The 24,189-nt window shown below is 27.8% G+C and overlaps 3 protein-coding genes across 6 annotated transcripts; 2 read left to right on the top strand and 1 right to left on the bottom strand.

Annotated features, from left to right (window-relative positions):
* Window positions 1-997: 997 nt before the first annotated feature.
* On the bottom strand, window positions 998-8,434 carry LOC132931760 (sodium channel protein para-like). 4 transcript variants are annotated; one of them, XM_060997740.1, is made up of 13 exons: window positions 8,261-8,434; window positions 7,977-8,187; window positions 7,575-7,705; window positions 7,233-7,516; window positions 6,102-6,275; window positions 5,769-5,891; window positions 4,216-4,338; window positions 3,936-4,133; window positions 3,671-3,815; window positions 3,152-3,255; window positions 2,795-3,065; window positions 2,422-2,726; window positions 998-2,303 (listed from the first exon to the last, which is right to left on the bottom strand). In XM_060997740.1, the coding sequence occupies exons 1-13, from the start codon at window positions 8,277-8,279 to the stop codon at window positions 1,512-1,514; spliced, it is 2,880 nt and encodes a 959-aa protein (XP_060853723.1). In that variant the 5' UTR covers window positions 8,280-8,434; the 3' UTR covers window positions 998-1,511. The 4 variants fall into 4 exon arrangements, with proteins under 4 accessions (XP_060853723.1, XP_060853722.1, XP_060853725.1 ...); XM_060997739.1 differs by lacking the exon at window positions 5,769-5,891 and adding an exon at window positions 5,063-5,185; XM_060997742.1 differs by having other exon boundaries at window positions 7,233-7,510.
* A 1,852-nt stretch (window positions 8,435-10,286) lies between these two features.
* On the top strand, window positions 10,287-13,602 carry LOC132931762 (uncharacterized). Its single transcript, XM_060997743.1, has 4 exons — window positions 10,287-11,040; window positions 11,994-12,056; window positions 13,384-13,473; window positions 13,546-13,602. Exons 1-4 carry the CDS (start codon window positions 10,372-10,374, stop codon window positions 13,600-13,602), a joined length of 879 nt encoding a protein of 292 aa, XP_060853726.1. The 5' UTR covers window positions 10,287-10,371.
* A 2,365-nt stretch (window positions 13,603-15,967) lies between these two features.
* Window positions 15,968-24,099, top strand: LOC132932355 (uncharacterized). The gene is made up of 11 exons (XM_060998687.1): window positions 15,968-16,185; window positions 16,259-16,636; window positions 16,827-16,983; window positions 17,276-17,383; window positions 17,454-17,662; window positions 20,918-21,145; window positions 22,466-22,687; window positions 22,793-22,993; window positions 23,291-23,450; window positions 23,556-23,666; window positions 23,738-24,099. The coding sequence occupies exons 1-11, from the start codon at window positions 16,087-16,089 to the stop codon at window positions 23,941-23,943; spliced, it is 2,079 nt and encodes a 692-aa protein (XP_060854670.1). The 5' UTR covers window positions 15,968-16,086; the 3' UTR covers window positions 23,944-24,099.
* The last annotated feature ends 90 nt before the right edge of the window (window positions 24,100-24,189 follow it).

Here is a 24,189-nt window from a genome sequence, read left to right as displayed (position 1 = left end):
AAGGATTATGTTGGTGTTTATATATATATACGTAATTAATATTCGTATAATATACGTCAATAATACGTGTATTAACTATAATTGGAGTATTAGTAGTTGGTCGAACTTAAATCGATTTACGTGTAAGAATACACGAATATATTAGGTTTAAAATACGTTGATGCATATTCGTATGATATTTTCTGTGGTAAAATTGCATTTAATTAACGTCGACCGTACGTGTATTTTTGGTGGAATTTACGTATATTACACACATAATATACGTTGAATATCTATCTTTTGACCCAAAAATATCCATGATTTCTACTTATTATCAACTAAATATATTCGTATATTATACGTAACTTTGGTTATTCGTATCTGTATACTATACGTTTAATACATGTATATTTGTTTATACTTTTAAACTATAGTTTAAAAAAAATTAAATGTAAATCTAATCGATTATCATTAATTATATATTAATAATGAATCCAATAATATATTTTAAAATTTTTCATTTAAAAATCTGGTTACGTATATTATTATCAGTTCGTGTAACTAAAATATTACCAATATATATAATTATACTCCCAGATATAAAAAAATATCATAATAAATTATACAAGCCAATGTAAGATATGGGTACTCCGTATCAAAACGGGGCTTTTTAAGCTTATTTTTACTACCTATTACATTTGAATATTTAAAGAACATAAATCTAGAAAATCATATATTATTTAATATATAATATAAATATAATTTTATATTATTCTGTTCAGTACTGATGACAAACTAAAAAGTTAGTAGCTTAGAAATCAATTAACGATCGTTTAATATTAGCAAATATAATTATTAAAATAAATACGGTTATCCCAAAAGTCCTTGATAGACTAATGAAAATCACAGAAATGATAAATAATTGTTTTCAGTGACAATGTATCCAAGTATCAATGCTTTTAACAAAATAAATTTATTTTATTAATTTTTTTTTAACTGTAATAATTGTTTGAACATATTCATGTGAAAATATAATAGTATTCGTGTATTTTATATTTAAAACTTTACAGTAATAAAATTACGAAATTTCAAAAATTATAAACATAATAGTAACAATAATACAAGTATTTTAACCTGGTGTGTATAAGCCGTGAAGTTTTGTTTAAGTAATTTAACTTCATTACTGGCTACAAAACACTATGCATAGGAAAAAAAAATAACATCGTTAATAAACGCATAATATCACTTAATAATCATTTTAAGCTCTCGTGTAAACCTTAAACACTACAAATTATTAAATATTTTTTAATATTTATATATCACAGCAGTTGGCCAATAGTAGTATTATAAGAGTGTTAAAAATGTTAAGTGAAAATCAAGAATATAACAATATTATTATTTAATAATATAAAGCCTCAATCGTAAATTTTGCCATATTAATCGTAATAAATATATTATAAATAATATCAATAATAATAATAATAACGTACAAAATACATTGTTTTCGCAATACGGACGTATCGTGTCGTGGATTAGACATCGGCGAGTCTTGAGCTTTTTGACGACGACCTCGAGTGAATGACAACCTTGTGACCGTTTTTGGTGACAAACCCATCGCTCTCGACCAACACGGCGGTTTCACGACCGTCTGGCGAAGCGGCCCCATCGCTCCGCTCGTCGTCTGCCGTCTGCTGTTTGGCGGCCGCCGTGTACTTGCGCCACGAGTTCTGTATGATTATTGCGCAATAAACCTCGCGCATGCGCCACAGAGATGAGCTGATGGGCTCGTACCCAGCCTCTTCGGGTCGCGTTTGCATCTCTCCGATCTCGGCCACAGTCTCGATGATGGGATTGCCTTTTCTCGCGAAGAAGTCCTTGGTCAACGCGTCTAGTATGTCTACACAGTAGATTAGGTCTCCTTTGCATATCGGTATATCCATGGACACGATCTTGTACTTGTTTGGTTTGTGGATCTTCAATGGCGGTTCCAGAATGTCTAGGAAGTCTGACAGCTGATCGTATCGAATGTACCTGGTACCATTGGGGTCGAAATGCTGCCATATCTCATAGTACATGTCGTAATCGTCGTCCGTGAGACCTTCCTGCACGTCCTCTGTGGCTTGTGAATAGTTTTCCAGGATGACCGCAATGTACATGTTTATGACAATGAGGAAGTTGATCACCAGGTACGAAAGCAAAAATGCCGTGCCCACAGCGCTACTACCACAACTGCCCGTGATACCCATCTCTAAATTTGGCTTTTGGCAGTTTTCCTCGTTCGTTATACCATCCAGTACTGCGTCCCAACCGGACGACGTAGACAACTGAAAGTATTGATTTAACCGATAAGCAACCTGATAGACTAGGTTTTGTTATTGTATACTAAAATATTATAGAAGCACTGGTTTTTTTTTATCAGACACGACATTGATAGTAGCTTACCATGAAAAGAAGTATCATCGATTGCCCGAAAGTACGGAAATTGTAATCTTCATCCAACCCTCCGTGGCTATCTACGTTCATAAAAAACGACATGCCAAATATAGCAAATATGAACATGACGAGAAACAGTAACAAACATATGTTGAATAACGCTGGAAGTGACATAGCTAAAGCGAACAATAGAGTCCTAATGCCTTTCGCTCCTTTTACCAAACGTAACACTCGACCCACCTTAGCTACTCTGACCACTCGAAGGAGCGTTGGTGATACGAAATACTTGGATATCAAATCGCTTAACACCAAACCTGCAAAATTCCAACTATGTATTATAATAAGAAAATTACAAGTAATATTACATTATTTCAATACATACCCGCTAAGGAAAGTATAACGACCACGAAGTCGAATAAGTTCCATGGCTCTTTAAAATAATAATATCGCAATGCGAATATTTTCAGTAGACATTCAGTTGAAAATATAGCGATAAATATTTGGTTAAGACGTTCTAATACATCTGTAAAAAGTTTGGTCTGTTGGTAATGGTCAAGTGTCATAGTCAACATGTTAAATCCAATGAACAACATGATTAGCATGTCAAACTTTTTGTCTGTTACGATTTGGAAGACGATAGATTGTGGCCGCCACTAAAATATATTTTATAAATGATATTTTAACTATTGTTATAGGTATGTAGAAACAATAAAGTTATTATACAAATAGTGGAACTAACCCTAGGTCTTGGAATTGCTTTAAGTGGTTTTTTGGAACTCATTTTTTTCATAGCATTGTAATATTTCTTTTGGTCCTCCGTCATAAACATTTCAAGAGAAGCACCTAAAATCGCATAATTTCATTCTAGATTAATTATATCTTATCACAGACAGTAGTTAAATTAAAGTAGGCTACTAAAGTAATAACTATTAGCGTTAAAACATAAACATTAATTAAAAAAAAAAAATACATACAGTTATATATTATGAAATGTATAGTTATTTTAAACTGAACCAAACATATTGAAAAACTATGGTATTATTTTATAATTAAATCTATTTAAAAGTGAATAAGTTATAATTAAATATTTTTTAACTTTTTTTTTTTATGTCCATAATTTGGAAAATAAATGTATATGAATTTATTAATTTTTAAATGGTAACCCATATAATTATGAACTCTTCCCGATATTTCTTGGGTTACTTAAAAAAAAATCACTAATACCAACATATTCTGTACATTTAAAATAATATAGTACCTGTTTTTTTCTTCTGTTCGTTGAAATTGTCGATGATCACACCAATAAATAAATTAAGAGTGAAAAATGAACCAAAAATAATAAAAAACACGAAATAAAAATACATATAATTATTGATTTCACGGATTGGCTGTTTCCCGTGCGTCTAAAAAAAAAAAAATAATAATCGAGTGTTTTTAGACATTTATTTGATCATAAATTAATAATAATATATAATATGTGTGTGTGTATTTTATTATTGATTTATGTATTTGTATGCTCTTACGTCTCTAGAATCTACGGCATCTCTCATTATTTCCATCCATCCATTAAAAGTAGCCACTTGGAAAAGGCAAAGATACGCGTTCCCCACGTGATCGAAGTTCATTTTAGAATTTTCCCATTTGTACATCTCAGCTATACAGACGTTTTTGTCCGGTATAATTTCGTGATTTAAAGTTTTCCCGTCTTTTGGGTCGACACACTACAAAAACATAATATGGTAGGTGTTAAAAATATATACAAGTGTTTTTTTTTTTTTAATAAAAAGACAACTTTTGTAGTACCTTGTAATATTTTCCGGCGAAAAGTTGTACACCCATTATAGCAAAAATCAGCCAAAATATCAGACACACAAGTAACACGTTGAAAATACTAGGAATGGCCTGTACTAACGCGTTAACCACCACCTGGTATAATACGATAATGTAAATATGAATACGATAATATTATATTACTAAAAGAGAAAAAAAGCTAATTAGAATAGTAATAATTAAACATGCTGTACATAGTAATAAAAGATAGTATAAACCATAGTACCATGCATAGGATGTAAATCACAAAGCATAAACTCGCAAGCCAAACGGTGCGAAACTACAATTAATAGCGCTAAGGGTATGCGGGTCTTCATCTAAGTAGAATGACAGCCAAGTTTATACAAGTAAATATAATCGTTTTAAATATCTGCGCACATCAAATTAACTATACCTAAATAATTCGTAATGGGCGCAGACCATATACACAATATAACTAGCTATACGTATACAAAACAACATAATTATATGTTGCCATACCTAATAATGATTTATGATCAAGAGTTCATTAAAAATATGGTTCATATTATTACAAATTGATAAAAAAAAAAAATAATAACAATGATATATATTCAACCTATTAATAATGTTTAAAAAAAATAAAATTAATTAATTTCTTCGAGCACTACAGTGTTGCGAAAATGTTACGAATTTTATAATAAAATATAACTGTATCACATCTAAATGTTCTAGTATAGCGTTTGGAGAAAAATACCGAAACTAAAATGTATAATTATATAATTTTGTATAGATATAAACAATAAAAATAATACTGGAGTTTAAAACTGTATTTCATTATTATATATTGTCGATCACGTACCCTCATACCCTGCATTCTAGCCATAGCTCGCAGTGGCCGCAAAGCTCTTAGAGTTCGCATAGTTTTGAAAGCTTGGATTCCACTGGCTCCCAACAAGGCAGCAACAAAATTTATCAGAGAAACCTGTGTGAAGTAGAGCCATAGAATACGCATTACAACGGTAGAGCAAAAAAAAAAAAAAAAAATTATTTAGCTGTGATTTCCTTGTATATAAGTATGTACGGGCATAGAAATAATAAGGTTTCTATATTATAATATTGAACATAGGGCATCCTCCAGTCGGCCTTTGTCGGCGATTTATAATAACTATTCGTTTAATAATATTCATAAACGAATCCAACGAGTCTTTATAGTATTATTACTGATTCGTTTAATAACAGCTATAGGAAGATCCCGACGGCCGATTTCGCAACGAAACAAATGCACACGCATACGCACACAAAATCGCATCCCAGGCAAAAAATCACTGCAAGTCAAATATTAATTTAACATCGTGTAGCAGCTGTTATGGCTTTGTATTTAGTTATTGTGGCCATATAAGAAAAAGTAGAACAAACGCATTATATATATATATATATATATTTTTTTTTATATGTTTATGTTATATATATATATATATATTTATTTATACACAATGAAAGAAAATAACACAGATAGTGAGTATATAAATATCCACATCACAAATTGTCCGACAGCTCGTACTTACTCTCATACCCTCCCAACGAGATACCGCTCTCAGGGGTCTCAAAGCCCGAAGAGTCCTCATTGACCTGAACGCTGGTATATCTGCCGCCCCAAACCATATCGCTGCCAAGTTAACTAATGACAACTACAAGATAATATTATAGTGTCCAATGAGTACAAAAACCATGGCGCAGAACGGCGACGACAGTAATAATTTTCCTCTCAAAAATATGGCTCGAAATTATTACACATTTTTTTTTTTTTAAATAAATTTCGAAGAATATTAAAATATTAATTGAAGTTTAGCGAGTACCTATGATAACTGCAATAAATCAATAAAAACGTTTTGTTTTACCATAACAATTATGAAGTCCAGCCAACACCAGGCGTTTGTAAAATAATTGCGAAAACCCAACGCCAACCACTTGATCAACATCTCCAAAAAGAATATAACTGTGAATATCCGATCCATGTAATACAAAATGTCTTGTAGAACCGGACGATGCTGGAGGTGTACATCTTCTAGCGCCTACGGACATATTTTTTTTATACAAATATAATTATTATAATTTAATTAACTGTCATTTATTGCGAATTCTAAATGCTCAATAAATAGTTTTTAGATTAAATAAATATTAAGTAATTGTTTTGAAAACATTTTAAAAAAGTTTAAAAAGTTAATTACTCATACCAGTAAGTTATTAAATATCCAGTAAGTATTATGGACTACTATCCCATTTAACTGGAATCAATAATTAAGTTTTTATTATAATTGTAAGAATAATTTTAAAATATGTTATTTGGTGTAAAAAAATGGATAAACAAATTTTAATGCTTTGAGTGAGTGAAAATATGAAATTAATCTACAAAAAATTAAATGAAAGACATGACAATTTTTACTGGAAAAATAATGAAAATATTGATTCTTGTACAAATAAATATATAATTTAATAAATTAACAATAAATATTTTATTATTATTATTATTATTATATTACTATTATTAATTAAACTGTCAATAAAAATAATTGATAAAATAGCATTGTTAGTTTTTTTTGTTATTAACTTAAAAATAATGTATGACATTTTTATTGAAATCTCAATTAATCAAATTTATACTAATATCGATCACATTTAAGTAATTCTTGTTCCAACTTTTTAATGATTTTAAGAATATTAGTTGAATTGATTTGTTCATGGTATAGAACTCGTTAAACAGTATTGATATATTTATAGAATATTATTATTTATTATATCTAGTAAACAACGTGACATAGTAAATTTGTTTGTATGTTGCCAATTCCCTTGATTAGCATTCGTATTAAAATTATTAGAGTTATTTGTTGTATTGATTACAAAAATTAAGTCTCCCTGGACTATTTAAATAAGATAATATGCCAAATATTTCACTTTTAAAATACATTCATGAGAAAAATTAAGCGTCTGCAGTATTCATATTATTTTATAGTAGTATTTTGTGTACGTACCAGCGCCAAACTGCTAAGCAAAATCATAGTAATCACAGCGGTTTCGAAATATTTGTTTTCTATAAGTTGAAATGTTTTCAGTCTGAGCTGTCCCCACCCTAACCAAAATGGCGTTTCATCATCGCCAGCCAGGAAGGGAAATTTTTTATAACAGTTCGGCGGAAAACAGTCTTCAGGATATTCTTCTTCCTCGAATACGTCTTCTACCATTTCGACAGGACCTTGTTCTTTGTATTCGTCGCCATTAATTTCTTCTGCAGCAATTCCGTCATTACCGCCTAAAACTAAAACAATATCAACTTTACTTCTAATACAATGTTTTAAGAGCCAAACACTACACACTGTTTTGGTTGATTTCGACGTCTTCTTTGCTAGGGTCTTTTTTCTCTTCAGCATTGTGTAAGCTTCTTTTACTTCCTCTATGGCTCTCGCTATCGTAAGGATCGTGCTCATGACTTCCGTAAGATTTAGTACTATTAAAACAATAAAGAAATTGTTATCCAATGTTTTATAAAAAAAAAAAACGTATATATTATATTGTCATTAGATTATTGTACAGCTATATACATTTAAATTGTAAACATTTGGTAAATAATAATTTTTAACCTATTATAGAACACAGTAGAAGTTTGAACTATATTCAAAAAGAAAGTATGTTATGGAAATTAAACTTATTTTATTGATTTTTTTGATATTTTTAATCTGTAAAATTGTATAGCTGTATAACAAAAATTAGAATTTTACCTTCTAGTATCATATTCATATTTATCCTTTAGGTAATAATTCTCGTCAGTACTGCTTTGGTGCATTCCAAACGAATTATATGAACTACTCGTCGGTGGCTTTTTTTTCTTGTTTTTTTCTCCACGTATGAGTAACTCCATTCCATCGCCTATAGTCACATCTAGTTGTTCTTTTTTATTCCGATAAATGATTCCAGCATCCAGGAGTTCCTCTAAACATAAAAATGAATATTTTTAATTTTACACCGTACAAATAGCACACGTTTAATATAAATGAGTATTTACCACTACTGTACACACTCATCTCCAACTAAATTATGTTGACCACTCTACTATACTATATTAATAACTTAAACGATTACATTACTTTTTTGATTGGTAAACAAATTAAAATATCATATGTTAGACATAATGTAAATAGCACGAGAGTTAACCTACATTGTAATCCGAACTGGAGTCCATGTTATTGATTTTATCGTTACTCAAAGAGGTCGCGGGAGCGCTCACGGGACACGTCCACTTCCTTTAAATATAATAATATTAATAATAAAATGTTTATATTTTGTTTCGTTTTTGACTTTGTTTTAATAATCAAAAATGTACGTATAAATATTTTGGAAATTTACAAGGAAAATTTTTAGTAAAAATAAAACCTATATATTTTATATTTTATCCAGAGACATGCAGTGCATGTCTATATTCCATTTCTAAAAATCAGTTTTACCGTACCTACATTCAAAATACCATTGTATTACTAAAAGTCTATAATAATTTTTTAAATTATAATTAAACTATTCTTCGTAATAAAAACAAGTCAATCTGTATTCACAATAATGTATAATAATTTATTGTAAAACGTTTTAATAAATTTTTTTTTTTCCATTAGTTAATTATACATTATGTGCACACATAAATATTAAATTATAAAACATAATAACTGTCCAACAATTTTAAAGTTTATATGTCCAATTCAATTGAATCATTATGAAATTGATAGTTGTCGATAGCAATAATTATTAATTATTATCACATACGTAACAATATTACTATTATAATTACAATGCATCTATAACTAGGTTATATTTTAATATTAAATACATTTTTTTCTTATCGAATTGATGTAAGAATAAAGTCCATATTTTATAGATCAATATGACCAATGATGAATGATAATAATGAATCAGTAAGGACCGATAATTAACTTTTGGTGTGTATGAATAAGCAATAAATAAAATATTAATAAAAACCAATTATTATAGTTTATTAAGCGTTTTAGTATATTATATTATTTAAGTATTTAAAAATGTTTGTTTTATGTAAATGTAATACAGACACATAAAATTAAATAATATGTCAAAATATCAAATATATAAAATTGAAATTGTAATCTTTTATTTTTTTTTCTCTCAATTACTCGATCCGGAGCTTTAGTCAGAAAGTTACCTATTATAGTAAATGCATATGAGATTAAAAAGAAAACATTATTGGCTTTCTTTACAGTAAAGTTTACGTTGCAAAAATCGTATCGCAAAAAGTAAAATGATGTAGTTGCAATTAAAATAATATAACTTAAATATGGCCGGTTGAAAATTTGAAATATTTAAAACTTTTGGTTGAAGTATTTTCGTTTATCAAACATTAGTGCATTAAAATTGTAAAACTTCAAAAGTTTCAAAATCCTTAGAATATAGAATGTATTTAGCTCGGTCGACCGTGACACGGATCTAATCGAGACATGTAAATCGATATTTTATTATTATGTATAAGTAGATAATATATAAAACGTCATTATAAATATTCTAATAGGACTACCTCCCTCGAACTTTATTCATAAAAATACTGTTGTTGAAACCGTTTTCCCTTTATTCTATTGGATTTTCTACCAAGGTTTACTCGAAACAGTTTTTTCCAATTGATTTTTCACCAGCAATATACAATTGTCATTATTAATATAACTGTTATTCTGTCATCAGCGTGTCGTCCGTTAAGAAAAAAGTGTCGCCGAGAATTGCCGTTATGGGCATAAAACACGTAAAATACAATTTTCGATAAATCCACCACCGGTTCGCCAGCGCGATGGGCAACATTAGGGTAACTAAAAACCAAAACTAATGCTGGCAGGATGCTCGGCCACAATATCGTCAATAATATAAAATGAAAATAACCGACCCGATAATCACGACGACGACGACGACGACGATGACAGCCGAAACGGCATAAATATGGCAACGTTGCGCGGACGCCTGGACATCACGATGAACGTCTGCCGCCTGTTCGCGCTGGGACTGGAGCCGAACGGTGCGGCGGCCGTGGTCGCGGACGCTCTGATCTTACTGGCCAACCTGGCGTACAGCGCGTACGGATATCACCACGTGACGTCCGTGGTGCAGCAGCGGATGCCGTACATATGGGACATCACGACGGTGATGAGCGTGGCCAAGGTGTTCACGTACCTGCTGACGCCGCCGGTGATGTTGGTCATGTGGGAGTACAACAAGCGGTCGCTGTCGGACGTGGTGCGCGTGCTGGACAGCGCCATGACCGAGACGGCCGCGGCCGCGCCGTTGACGCCGTTCGTCAAGTACTCGGTCGAGTGGATGTGCGTGTCCATACTGATCGAGTACGCCGGGTACACCATGTTCCACTTGGACACCAACTTCGCGTATTTCACGACCACCGAGTACGCCATGATAGCCGTGTACAACGTGTGGACGATGGTGCCGCTGCTGATGTACACGTTCCTGCTGGACACGATCCGGGCGGCCGTCCGGGACATCAACGGCCGGCTGACCACCGTGGCCGATTGGCAGACGTACCGCGGCCGGTGGGACGACCTCAGGCAGGCGGCCGTCCATCTGGCCCGCGACCTGTTCGGCGTCACCATCGTCGTGTTCATCGTTCGCACGATCGCCGAAATCGTGTTCTTCGGGTTCTCGCTGTACCATTACGGCGTCAAGGCGGACGGCCACGACGCAGTTCGAATAATCGTTTATTCCGTCAACGGGTCGTTCAGCGTCACGTGGATGTACGAGATCATCCGCATGACGAAAAACTGCAAACTCGAGGTGAGAACGTTCCGGTGTCATTGACTACGATACGACTCGTACGGTATAATATTATATTATGTCGAAGTCGATAATGGACTTGTAAAACCGTCTTAAAGTCTATTACTTCTCGATTGCTATCGGTAACGCACTAATCGAGTGCTGTGGCGAGTTTATTATAAAACATATTTTCTTATTTTCTGATGTCGTTAAAACGTTTTTAGTGAACGTCTCGCAGAAAATCGTTCTTCCGGAAATACGTGTACAAGACGCGTAATCTTATAAAACAATAATACCTATTGTATATAATATTTAATTTGTGGTTTGTTTAATTCAAAAATTAATGATCAAAAATATCTAGTTGGGCTACTTCAATAGTTACCAAGCATTTTCGTTGTCTTGCTGATTACGCGACCCACCCCCACTATAAAAAAAATGTGATTGTACATATGGTATGATTACATATATATATTTATGAGTAAATTTAGCCAGTCGCGACACATAAAAAAAAAATTTAGCGACCCATAGGTTGAGAAACACCGTTGTGGCCTATGACACCCTATTCTTTTCATAGGGAATTTTCGAATGCTTAAAATAATTTTAAGTAATTTAATTCCCATAATATCACATACTGAATCAGTCGATCAAAATTATTTTCTATTCAAATGACACTTCAACAAACAATTTTTTAAATAAATAATATCATTTTGAATATATAATAATTGAAAAAGATTATAACTAATTATAACTAAAAATATCTTAAAATAATAATTTTAATTAAACTATTATGATCAATATATTTTATTTTATAGGTAATTATATATTTTATACTAGAATATTATTTTCCGTGCACTCTTTAAGAACTGGATATTTTTTACAATATGTATTTTTTTCAGAATTTATAACTAGTTTTAGATTATAGATAATACTTATTGTTTAATTATAATCATTTATTTGTTTTATCTATTTATTAGCTACTGAGAACAAAAAAGGTCTTGAATTCAATTAGCATTAACTTCAATTCAGATAGCAAACAGGTAAATAAATACACAAAGTAAGATACTATATTAAAGTAAGATAAACAACCGTTTACATTTTATCGTATTTAATTAACACGTTTTAATTACTGTCCCTTATTTGAGCTTTGAATTATATGTATTCACAAATAATAATGGGTTCGATATCGGTTTCAAACGTCCCGTGAACTGTTCGTTATGGATCACGTATTCCCATTGATAGTTAGATTGAATTATTGAATATACCATTTTAATACAATGGTTCATAATCTGAATCAAAGTACTTTTTGAAAATGTTCATATACATTGTATACAATTAATATTGAACAGTTAGTTGATGTTTTTTATTTATAAGAGTTTTATATTTATCTGTTTAGATAAGACTAAGGAATGACACTTGTATTCTATAGAAGTCGTTATGCTTATAATATTACATTGATACGTTTAATATTTTACATTTTTGAAAAAGTATTTCAGATTACTAAATTAATAATATGAGTTTAATAAATAAATAGAAAATAAATATTTAAAAGATTACCTATTGTCTCTTCAATAATAAATATTAAGAGGATGTCACACACTGTTTGTTTTCTCTCTCTAGCCCACGCGCAACATAGACAAAACGCATTTACGCAGTTTGAGTAGAACACGCTCAATTTTGGTTCTAGAGTAAATATACCTATAATAAAATTAAATTTTGATAATATTTCTGAGTACAAGATGATGAGTTGTTTTAAAAAAATTAAAATTTTAAAAATGTAAAGGTTATTTAAAAATGTTGTAATTTATAACTATTTACAAACGATATAATTAACGTTGTATTGAGAGTAATGGAAAAAACTCATCGTCTTGTACTCAGAAATATTATCAAAATTTAATTTTATAATAGGTATATTTACTCTAGAACCAAAATTAAGCGAGTTCTACTCAGACTGCGTAAATGCGTTTTGTCTATGTTGCGCGTGGGCTAGAGAAAGAAAATAAACAATGTGTGACATCCTCTTAAAATGAATTTAAAATGTTTGAATTTTGTTATATCATATTATTTAAAAAAAAGTTGCCTGTATATATTATTAATGCACATTGCATATTGTATTTAAAATTATCAATTACAACACCCAAAAATTAAAAATAAATTTAATTTATAGTGTAAAATGTTGTTGTCTATAGTTATTTATACCTATAATCGTTATATTATATTTTATAATCAAAATATTGAACTTTAAATAAATAAATAAATAAATGTATCTCAGTTAGTTATTGTTAATATAACAATAACGAAACACATTGAATTTATAAATAACTATATATTTTAATTTTTAGTTTAAAAGATACTTATTATTTTCAGATAAAACATGCATATTTATACATGTTACACGCAGATTTAAATTTCATGCCATGCAATATTTTTGAAATGAATTACAGAAGTCTGAAATCAGTATAATATTACAATTTAATTAAATCAACCATAATGATTATTTAAATTTAAATATATTTGTTTTTTTTTTAGATTGTCACATTAGTTGCAGCATTTCTGATTTTTCAAATTCAAATGAAATTAACCTGAAAAATATGAGATCCCATATAATTATATTAAATCAGAATTACTATAAAATATTATGTGTAAGTTCCTATATAAATTATTTAATATAGCAAATAAACATTATTAATAAATCTATACTTATCGTTTATAATATACAGTATTTTTTTTTTAACTTATCATAGGATATAAAATTAAAAGTTAATTAAATTTTACAAATATTTAAATAAATTTATGATATTCGAAAGAAAATATTACCTATTCATGTATTGTAGTAATCCAAAAATGATCTTAATAACTTTCTTTAATTCACTATATCACAAAAAAAAATTAGTAAGTACATACATTTAATATTATTAACTAAGTATATATATTATATATATATATATAACAAAGATGATTAAAATTAAGTATTTAATAAGGCAATTTAACTGCATGAATAATGTAATTTTAAATTCTAGGTGATCGATGAATATAATATATTGATTTAATCGTGTTTTTTTTATCTGATGATACAAATTTTTCGAAAAAATAATAACAATAACCAATATATTGAGAATTAACTACACCCAATTAATATATACGACTATCTAATGAGAAACTAAGACACAAAAACAATCATGTAGAGTGATAATAATAGTCAAACTTATTTTCACTGATGGCTGATATTACGAAGAAGCAATACTCAAACACATCGACTCAAATCTTAATGAAGTCATATCTTAAACAGCCTCATTTCCTTCCTCGGAGAAACCGGACTGGAATTCTAATAATATTTTACTTCAATGTACATGTATAACAAATAAATTTAAAAAAAAATGTATTTAATTCAATGTTGTATACAAATAAATTAAAATGAATTAATTGATTAAGTTGTAATCGAATAATAGGAAAAAATACATTATAAGTTATCACAGTCAGTTTTGAACATAATACAATAATATGTTATGTTTTTAAGCTTAAATTAGATCAACTTATCTTATTATAAAAAAAAAAATAAACAACTTAAACTAATTTAAATATATTATAAAATATAATTTGAAATATAGATTCGAATTGTTTATCATATAATATGATGATTTATCACAGAATATAAATTTCATGTATCCATTACAATAGCCAATTTAATTACGAGGTACATTACTATACAACCTGCTATACAACAAAACTTCTTTAATCTTTATATTATCTTAGTAACAGGTAATACCTGTAAATATTATAACGATATAATAATATAAAGAACGTTTATTAGTTCAGTGAAAAACAATTAGAAACTCACTGATGGAAATAGATAAATTAATAACATCACTGTTCTAAACTTAAACAGACTGGATAAAAAAGTATTTCAAAAATGTTGACGAGCAACTACAGTTGGCATAATCGAAATAAACCGAGTAACTGGAACTACTAAAATCCCGGTTATTAAAATACACATTAATGCATAGAAGAATTTCGATTATCTGTCAGTCTCGGGACCATAGCCTCGACGTATCATCGAAAAAACGAGAAACGAACATTTTTTTAAAGTTACAACTTACACGTTATTTATTATTTTTTTAACTTACTATACATTTATTTATTACCCATACATTTCACAATATAAATATTTATTAATATTTGACAATAATTTATTATGTATTTATAATTATTATTTTTTTTTAAGTCGGTTAATGTTTTTTTGTTTGACTATATTACGTTTCGGATAAACCAAACCCTCCCCGACATAAAACAATACGATTTTACTGCTACACGGGTCAGTAATGGTGGTTAATCTAGGAAGACAGTTATTCAGGATATGGATAATCGAGGTTCTACTATACTAAAAGTTCCTACTATCAATCTAAAAAAATGCAAAGTCTGTATTGGTTCTTAATTATGTACTGTTATAATTCACTGTATGCTATCAACTAAAACAAATTTTCAACACTAGCAAACACAGTTTTAAACACATCATTATAGTTTTTTAACGTTTAAAATATTTATATCTTGATAATTATACTATGATATTTATAACTTTTTTTTAAATAGAACCTATTCAATATTAGTAATATTACAATAGATTAGTAATACAAATAATAAAAACTTATTCGAATAATTCGTATGTAACAAATGTTTACACAATTATTGTATTATTTGAAGTATTTACTTTTAGAATATATATAATAAAAAAACATTATTATAATGGTATCATTTAAAACTAAAAGTGAATATAAATTATATTGTTTCAATATTCAAAATTAGATAATAAAAATAATGACGATAACTTTAATATGATAATATTATGTATTCTAGTACCTAATCAATATTTTTTTTGTATTATAATACCTATTTTAATAGTTTAATAAGCAGCTTAAATGCTTCTTAAGTACTATGCAATCTTTTATTTTTTTATATAGAGCCACTCTTGAAGCTTAGGTCAGACGTGAATGCAGCTGTTCCCGAACAGTTTATAAACGTTATAAGCGTATAACTTTGAACTTAAACTTTTTGGTATTATTTAAATTTAAAAAAATGTTTTTTAAATTAGTATTTATTTCTATTTTTATAACATATACTATCGGGCAGGACACTAAGACAAACTACCAATATAATGAAAACGACCATGCCAAGGTTTGCACTTACACTAAAAATACAAAAAATATTATTAAAAGCATTTTACAATAACGATGCACATTTTGAGTAGCCCATTTCAGATCCAGCGCTTTACAACAGAGATGACGCAAAGTTGAATTGGTATGGAGGAGGCAATAGTGTTTATTTCACGAATGGGCTGCCAGTAAATTTCGACTCAAGAAAAAAATGGCCAAATTGCCCATCGATCGGTCATATATATAATCAAGGAAACTGTCGTTCAAGTTATGCCATAGCGGTAGCGTCTGCAGTAACCGATAGAATTTGTATTCATTCAAACGAAACAAAAAATCCTATAATGTCTGCACAGCAGATTATTTCTTGCTGCTATTTGTGTGGATATGGATGTGATGGTGGGTCACAATTCGAGTCTTGGGACTTTTACAGGAGACATGGGTTTGTATCAGGTGGTGATTACAATTCCAAACAGGTACCTATCATTGTATCGATATATCGTTAAATTTACAACAAATCGTCATCCATATAGTTATTTCATTTTGATTAATTAAAGTATCAAATTTAATCCTGAAATCTATTGGTCCATTAAATATTTGATATTTTCATTCTTTTATTTATTCAAAAATAACAAAATCATTTTATAGTTAATTTTTAATTTTTAGGGTTGTCAACCATATAAGATTCCACCATGTAAACTAATTAATGAAAAACCACCTGGACACAGTTGTACAACATATCACAGAGAGGAAACGCCGACATGTGAAATAAAGTGTTATAACCCAAATCATTACACTTCATTCAGAACTGATATTTATAAAGGTAGATAATACTATAATAACATTTAAAAAAAATATAAAATCGAATATAATTTAGTTTGTGTGAATTCCATATTGATGTTAGAAAGTTTCACATTATTTTTATCTTTCCTAAAAGTGTATATTAGGTATGTTTTTTTAAACCTACTTATCATTTCTGTCGAATTTATATAATAATAATAACACAGTAAATATTTTAGATCCGTTCCATGTCATTTCTATCCATGTTATATCTTGTCTATTAATATTTCAACTATATTTTTAATACTTAATTATTATTGTCTTTGTAAATATAGGTAAATATTATCAAGTGTACCCTTATATGGCTATGAAAGAAATTTTTGATAACGGTCCGATAACAACCCAGTTCTACATGTATAGAGATTTGGTTGATTACAAATCGGGTATGTGAAAATTATATATTTTTGTAGTTGTTAAATTTGAAAATACACTTCTTTTTTTTTAATTTTCAAGGGGTATATCAGTACGACGAGCAATCAGATGTACCTTTCTTCACTGTACAAAGCGTGAAGATTTTCGGATGGGGTGAAGAAAACGGTGTCCCGTATTGGTTAGTAGCTAATTCGTTTGGTTCAGATTGGGGAGATAACGGAACGTTTAAGATTTCAAGAGGTAACGACGGCTGCTTTTTCCAAGAAAAAATGTTCGCGGGACTACCATTTTAATGAATTGTTTATGATATCATAAAATAATTATAAATAAGCATCATTCAAGTGTTTATTGTTAGTACCTACTTTGAATAACGTATTTACCATGTTTGACATGTATATAGCATGATATTAAAATTTTAAAAAAACATATCACTTCAAAGACCATGATTTACATTTTTTTTAAGTACCATTGAAAACTGTTATTATATTTTTATATACCTAACTATTTGTATTCTTTTTAAATGATCCTCTAGATAAATAAGAACTTTAAATACAGTTATTTAACCAAATAACAGGATTGTTGTACAATATATCAATGGTATAATATTTAATACCATTACAATAAAATAACTTAAGTTGAGTTTAAAAATATGTTGATAACTTAACGACTACATTTAATAGATTTTAAAATATTTATTGATAATATCCATAATGATTAATTAATTATTTACTATATAGTATATAATATAAGTAAGTTGCGATATATTAGTATCTTAGAAATAAAAAAAATGAAACAAATTTGTAAACTAAAATAGGTTGATCCGAGCACGAATACTGTAACAAATATTTTCACTGTTAATGTAAAACATTATGTTTTGAAAATATAATAAAACCTCAAACTTGTTCTAAAAATATAAAACAAAATTATTTCTCATACGTTAATATATACGAGTATTTACATGATAACCTACCTACCTATACTATGTCTATAAAACTTTTATAAAAAAAACATAACAGTTTAAACTATTTTACTACAGTACAATCAGCTATTTCTATATATTTACAACTATATAATAAACTAATTAGCAAAGCACGTAATACATTGTTTATCCAAATACATATTTTTAATTATATTATCGTTTACCTAACACTTATTATTTTTATTATATGTGGAAGTCCTCAAACTCCTCGATTTTATACAGAGGATTACGTACGAGTTTAGATTTGCTATACCGTTGAATTTATAAGCTTATAATACACCATAATCCACCAAACTACTGAATATTAATTATTAAGTATTAAGTGTGGTCATATTATGATGGTTCTATAATACTGGTAACGGTAAGGATAAAATGTATAAGATATTTTTGTCAGTTGTCTAATCCCGTACTATTAATACAATTGTGGATTATAGAAATTGCGAACCTCTCTATCTATTCAAGAGTTGGACAAAATAGTTAAATAATCTATTTATAATGTACAATAAAAAATAAATTAAAAATACTATGAGCTATTACATAATTTGTTTTTGAAAAGTTTTTTTAAATTATATATCAAATACAATACACAAAATGATGTTCACTATTTCCAATACAATATAGCTCATAGTAGGTGCATACATAAGTACATCAAGCATTAAAATAACTTGAAGTAGAAAATGTACTTTATACTATATAATAATTTACTATATAAAATACAAAACGTATATGGTTTCAATAAAATATAGCATTTATGGAACTGGTGTGTCAGTAGTAAATATATTATTAATACCACAATACCTAGGTATTAAATATTAAAATAGTAAATACAATCCTAGTTAGTAAGTGGTAACTTTAATCAATAAAACATAAAATTATATGAGTATATCATAACTATCACTACTAAAAATTATGAAAATCGTATCATAATTCATAACCATAAAACACGATTTGGACTAAGGAGCTTATGTCATGATAAGAATTTATCACATCACTAAATCAATATCATATTACGTATTAATGTCTAATGTCTCGAATCTATTAGATTCTAAATAGAGCAATGAATAATTTTTCAAAAAAATCGGAAAAAAATATGAAAATCCGTTCAAAACAAAAAAAATGTCATAATTTGACTAAAAATAAAAAAAAAAATAATTTTTACCAAATATTCATATTACTGCTTATTAGAAATAATAAAATTTTCAAAACGTTTTGGGATTTTCTGTTTTTTATGGATATTTGTGATATTTTATACTTTTTTAGTTTTTTCTATTTTTTAATTGTTTTAAAACTCCACAATTATACAAATTATTATTTTCTATATACAATACAATTTTTAAAATATTTATTATTATTTTAATATTTATTTATATATAGTTTTATAAATACATGACCACAATTTTATTTTAGAAAGATTTAAAATTTAAAATTTAGATAAAATCCATCAAAACTATAAAAATGTGCAAATTAATCTATAGTTAAAAATATATAAATTTTTCAATTTTAATAGCAAAAGCTTTAAAATTTAATGAAGCGTGCTTTATCTTATGAAATAAATCTTAAAAATACATACACACAATTTTTTTTATAGTAATTTCAACTTCAAATTTTGACCAAACTTGATAATTAAACAAAACTTAATATTTTAGTTATTTTGTTAGTATTTAAAAATATTATTCAAAAATAGGTATTTGAAACATTACGCCACTAATTATATTATTGTTTAGTATAGGTACGCAATAATTTTCTTTAAATATTTAAATTTTTTTTAAATTATTTATTCCACGAACCAATTCACGCAGTTCTACGTTGGTATTGACTTATAATCAAAGGTTTGCACAGATTTTAATCACAGATACAACATGCAACATCCAAAATAAAGCAACTAATGCTGACTTTGACTAAGTGGTACAACTTATACCGCCAGGGGCCGTAAGCCAATCTATCGGCACAAAAATGTTGCAGATACAGCTCATAAACCTTCTGCTTCACCAGTGCGCATGCCTATGTTTAAGATAATATTATTAATTAATTAGTAACAGCTACTTTTATTAACTATTATTAACTAATAACAATTACCTATATAATATAATATGTCATTTGATTTTGGCAAAAATTATATATATTAATAGTATTATAAATAAAAAATAAAATACCCTAGAATTGTAGACCGACATAATATATAGGTACTTAAATACCTTCTAGAAATCATTTTCAATTGTACACTAAAATATAAGTATATAGCTACCTATTTATCAAAGATTTCTAATTTAACATATTCATTACAGTGACCTACTCAATAACGAATTATACAACATTTTACTCAATGTCAATAATGATGGTAGTACTCTTATATTAAAAGTTGTCACGTAGGTAATACATATTTTATTATGAAGTATCAGATAATATTTTATCTAAATAGATACAAATACAAAAAAAACTTGTCTATTTACACAATTTGAAAAAATACAAATTTACTCTTAAACAATATATTATAAGTAAACAATGCCATCTTAATTTTTGATAAGTAAATCTGCTTTAAAAACAAACATAACACTTAAAATTAAGTATTATTTTAAAAGATTATAATATCAGTCTTTATTTAACAATAAATATCTATAAATTATTTTTTAGTATTCACTTACAACAAAAATTACCAATTTCAATCATCATCATGTTTAGAAATAATAAGATATTATTGTTACTATTATTTTGTAATATTTGGTTGTCGTGCAATGCAAAATTTAAACTTCAACACATCGTTGAACACGTAAACCGTGCTAACGTACCATGGGAAGTAAGTAAAACAAAAATTGAAATTAATAAAACACAACAATTAAAATCAAATGTTATTTAATTCACATTATTCAATTTGATATTAATTATTTTATATATCTAAATTATATCATTTATTTAGTTTTTATCACAAACTGTATTATTTTTTAAGGCTTTAAATTACTAAAAATAGGTTTTTTAAAAAACTTTGTAAATTTTTAACTATATGTACTTAACTTAGAATATATAACTCGTCCATTCTTAGAACCATATTGGATTTATTAATCTTCATAAAAAAATAGATTATTATGCATTCTACGGTTTTAATAGATAACTTAATTCATCTAAAAAATATACTATAGCTTTTTTAGTGATTTGAAATTTTAATATTTATAATGATTTATAATTTATGTTTTCTAACTACAAGTAGAGCTTGAAATAATTATCAAAAAATGTTTTTATGTTTAACATTGTAAGTGTGGTAAAATACTTATAATAATATGTACTAATTTTATTTATGTAATTGGGCCTGCGCCCGTTTAATCTAAAATAAATAAATATAGATAATTTTATGTGATGATTACTTTTTAAATTTATTTTACTATACAATACCCATTCGTTTAATTTGGATGTTATATGTTTCTATAATAATATTTTATAAAATCAGCTAATATACGGGACTTAGCTTAAAGTTGAATACAAAGTAACTAATAATCAGGTTGGCACATTTATTAATTGTAGATTTATATAAAAATATATAATTCTTAGAACCATAACCATCAATAAAAATCGTTTTCTATATTATGCAATACATTTTCTTTAAATCCAAATTATTAAAAAATAATATAACATTTACTTGCGTATAGTATTGTGTCAACATTAATTATCAAACCCACAGTTTAGATTTAATACAATTACTCAATAACAATAAAAGATGATTTTCTGAAATCAAAGTCATTTAAAATTTTTATTATGTGAGTATAATTTTAATATATTGCAACAAGTCAACGGATAAAATAAAAATAAAAATGTCGATACATTATCTTTTATTATATCATAGATCAACTTTCTTAAATACAAAATAAAGGTATTATTAATTTTTTTATAATCATGCCCAATACAATATAAGGTTTATTAAATTCATAAATTTAATCTATATACTTATAGAAAAAAAAAGGTTAATACAAATTATGATTTTACACTTTATGAACACTAATTACAAATACTTACAAAATTTGTATTAACTAAGAAGTATAATTTGTTTGTGGGTATAGCGTAAAGGTCAGAGTAGACCAGCATAGACCAACTAATAAATATATCATAATATCATGTTTGTGTATAGGCCGGAATTAATCATCTCAGTACGTCTGACTACAAAAACATAGTTGGAACTTGGGGCAATCAAAAAAATGGTAAAATGATCGATATTATCGGTCATAAGGACGATGAAGACGATGCGGATGGATCGAATGGTCTTCCAGAAAATTTTGACGCCCGTATTAATTGGTTTGAATGCGTTTCTATTTCACACATATGGAACCAGGGAAACTGTGCTGCTGACTGGGTATGTATTAGGCTCATAGTTTATTCGATTACAATGTTGTTAAATATCATAAATATATCATCAAGACTCGTACATGACGAATTATTGAACTATGTTTATGTTCAGGCGATTTCTGTCACTTCAGCTATTAACGACCGCATATGTATTAAGTCAAAGACAAATATAACGGCGTTTTATTCTCCACAAAAAGTGTTATCTTGTTGTGATGATTGTGGTGACGGGTGCAATGGTGGTTATTCTGGAGCAGCATGGCATTATTGGACAAAAAGAGGAGTGGTCACAGGTGGAGATTATGGTAGCAATGAAGTAATTTGATTTACTTTTAATTTATATTGAATATTCAATACGTGAGATAAATTTTCGAAACTATTCCATACATTTATTCTACTTGGAAATTATTTTAAAATTATACGTAAGCTCGACGTTATGTATCATACATTTCCTTATTTTTCCTCTTTAAAGAATTGTTTACTTTACTTATAATTTTAAAGTTATATGCATTTAATATGTTTTGAAAGAATCTATTATGTTACCTCAGTTATTTTTAAAATATAGATTTTGTTTTATAAATTTAAATCACTAAATAAAAATACATCATTATAGGGCTGTCAACCATGGTTGATTCCACCATGTAACCATACAGTTTTGGATGAAAGAAGTCCATCATATATGTGTGGAAAATATAAATCAGAAACACCAAAATGCAATTTAAATTGCTACAACCAAAATTATTCAAAACCCTTCCTAAAAGACATTTCAAAAGGTAGGTTAATGGAAAACTCATTAAATAGGAATAATAATAATTATTTTTATTAATGAATTAACTAATTGTATTTTGTAAGTATTGAAATATTATCATTTATATTAGGAATGCGAATTGAATGGTATTGTCCGGGAATGATCAGGAAAGAAATGAAAAAATATGGGCCTGTAACTGCTATAATGCGTGTTTATGAAGATTTTTTAACATACAAATCAGGTATGATTAGAAAATCATTTAAGGTAAAAATAAACATCACAAATATATTTATCTAATTACTGTATTTTTAGGAGTTTATCAACATGTAACTGGAAAACTACTTGGTCAGATTACGGTAAAGGTCATTGGATGGGGTGTACAGGGAGGCGTCCAATATTGGTTAGCTGCCAATTCATGGGGTACTTCTTGGGGAGACAAAGGATTTTTCAAAATCCGTCGTGGATTCAATGAATGTTTGTTTGAAGATTATTTTATAACTGGAAAACCACTTTTATAATAGTCCTCTTTAATGAAATAAAATAATATTATATAAGAAATAAAAGAAACGACATATATGAAATTTAAAATGTATAATCACATAATAATAATATGTCGAATTTTTCAACAAGCCATTTTGTATTAATTTCAATAAAAATATAATTATACTTTAGAATTATTTTAAAATATGATATTTTGTATAAGAACAATGTAAATTAAACCATTACTGCTAAGTTATAAAAATAAATCTAATAATTCATATTAT

Source organism: Rhopalosiphum padi, chromosome 1, assembly GCF_020882245.1.
Source record: "Rhopalosiphum padi isolate XX-2018 chromosome 1, ASM2088224v1, whole genome shotgun sequence".
Classification (NCBI taxonomy): domain Eukaryota; kingdom Metazoa; phylum Arthropoda; class Insecta; order Hemiptera; family Aphididae; genus Rhopalosiphum; species Rhopalosiphum padi.
Note: the sequence above shows the minus strand (reverse complement) of the source record. Positions and strands in the feature narration are given on the sequence as shown.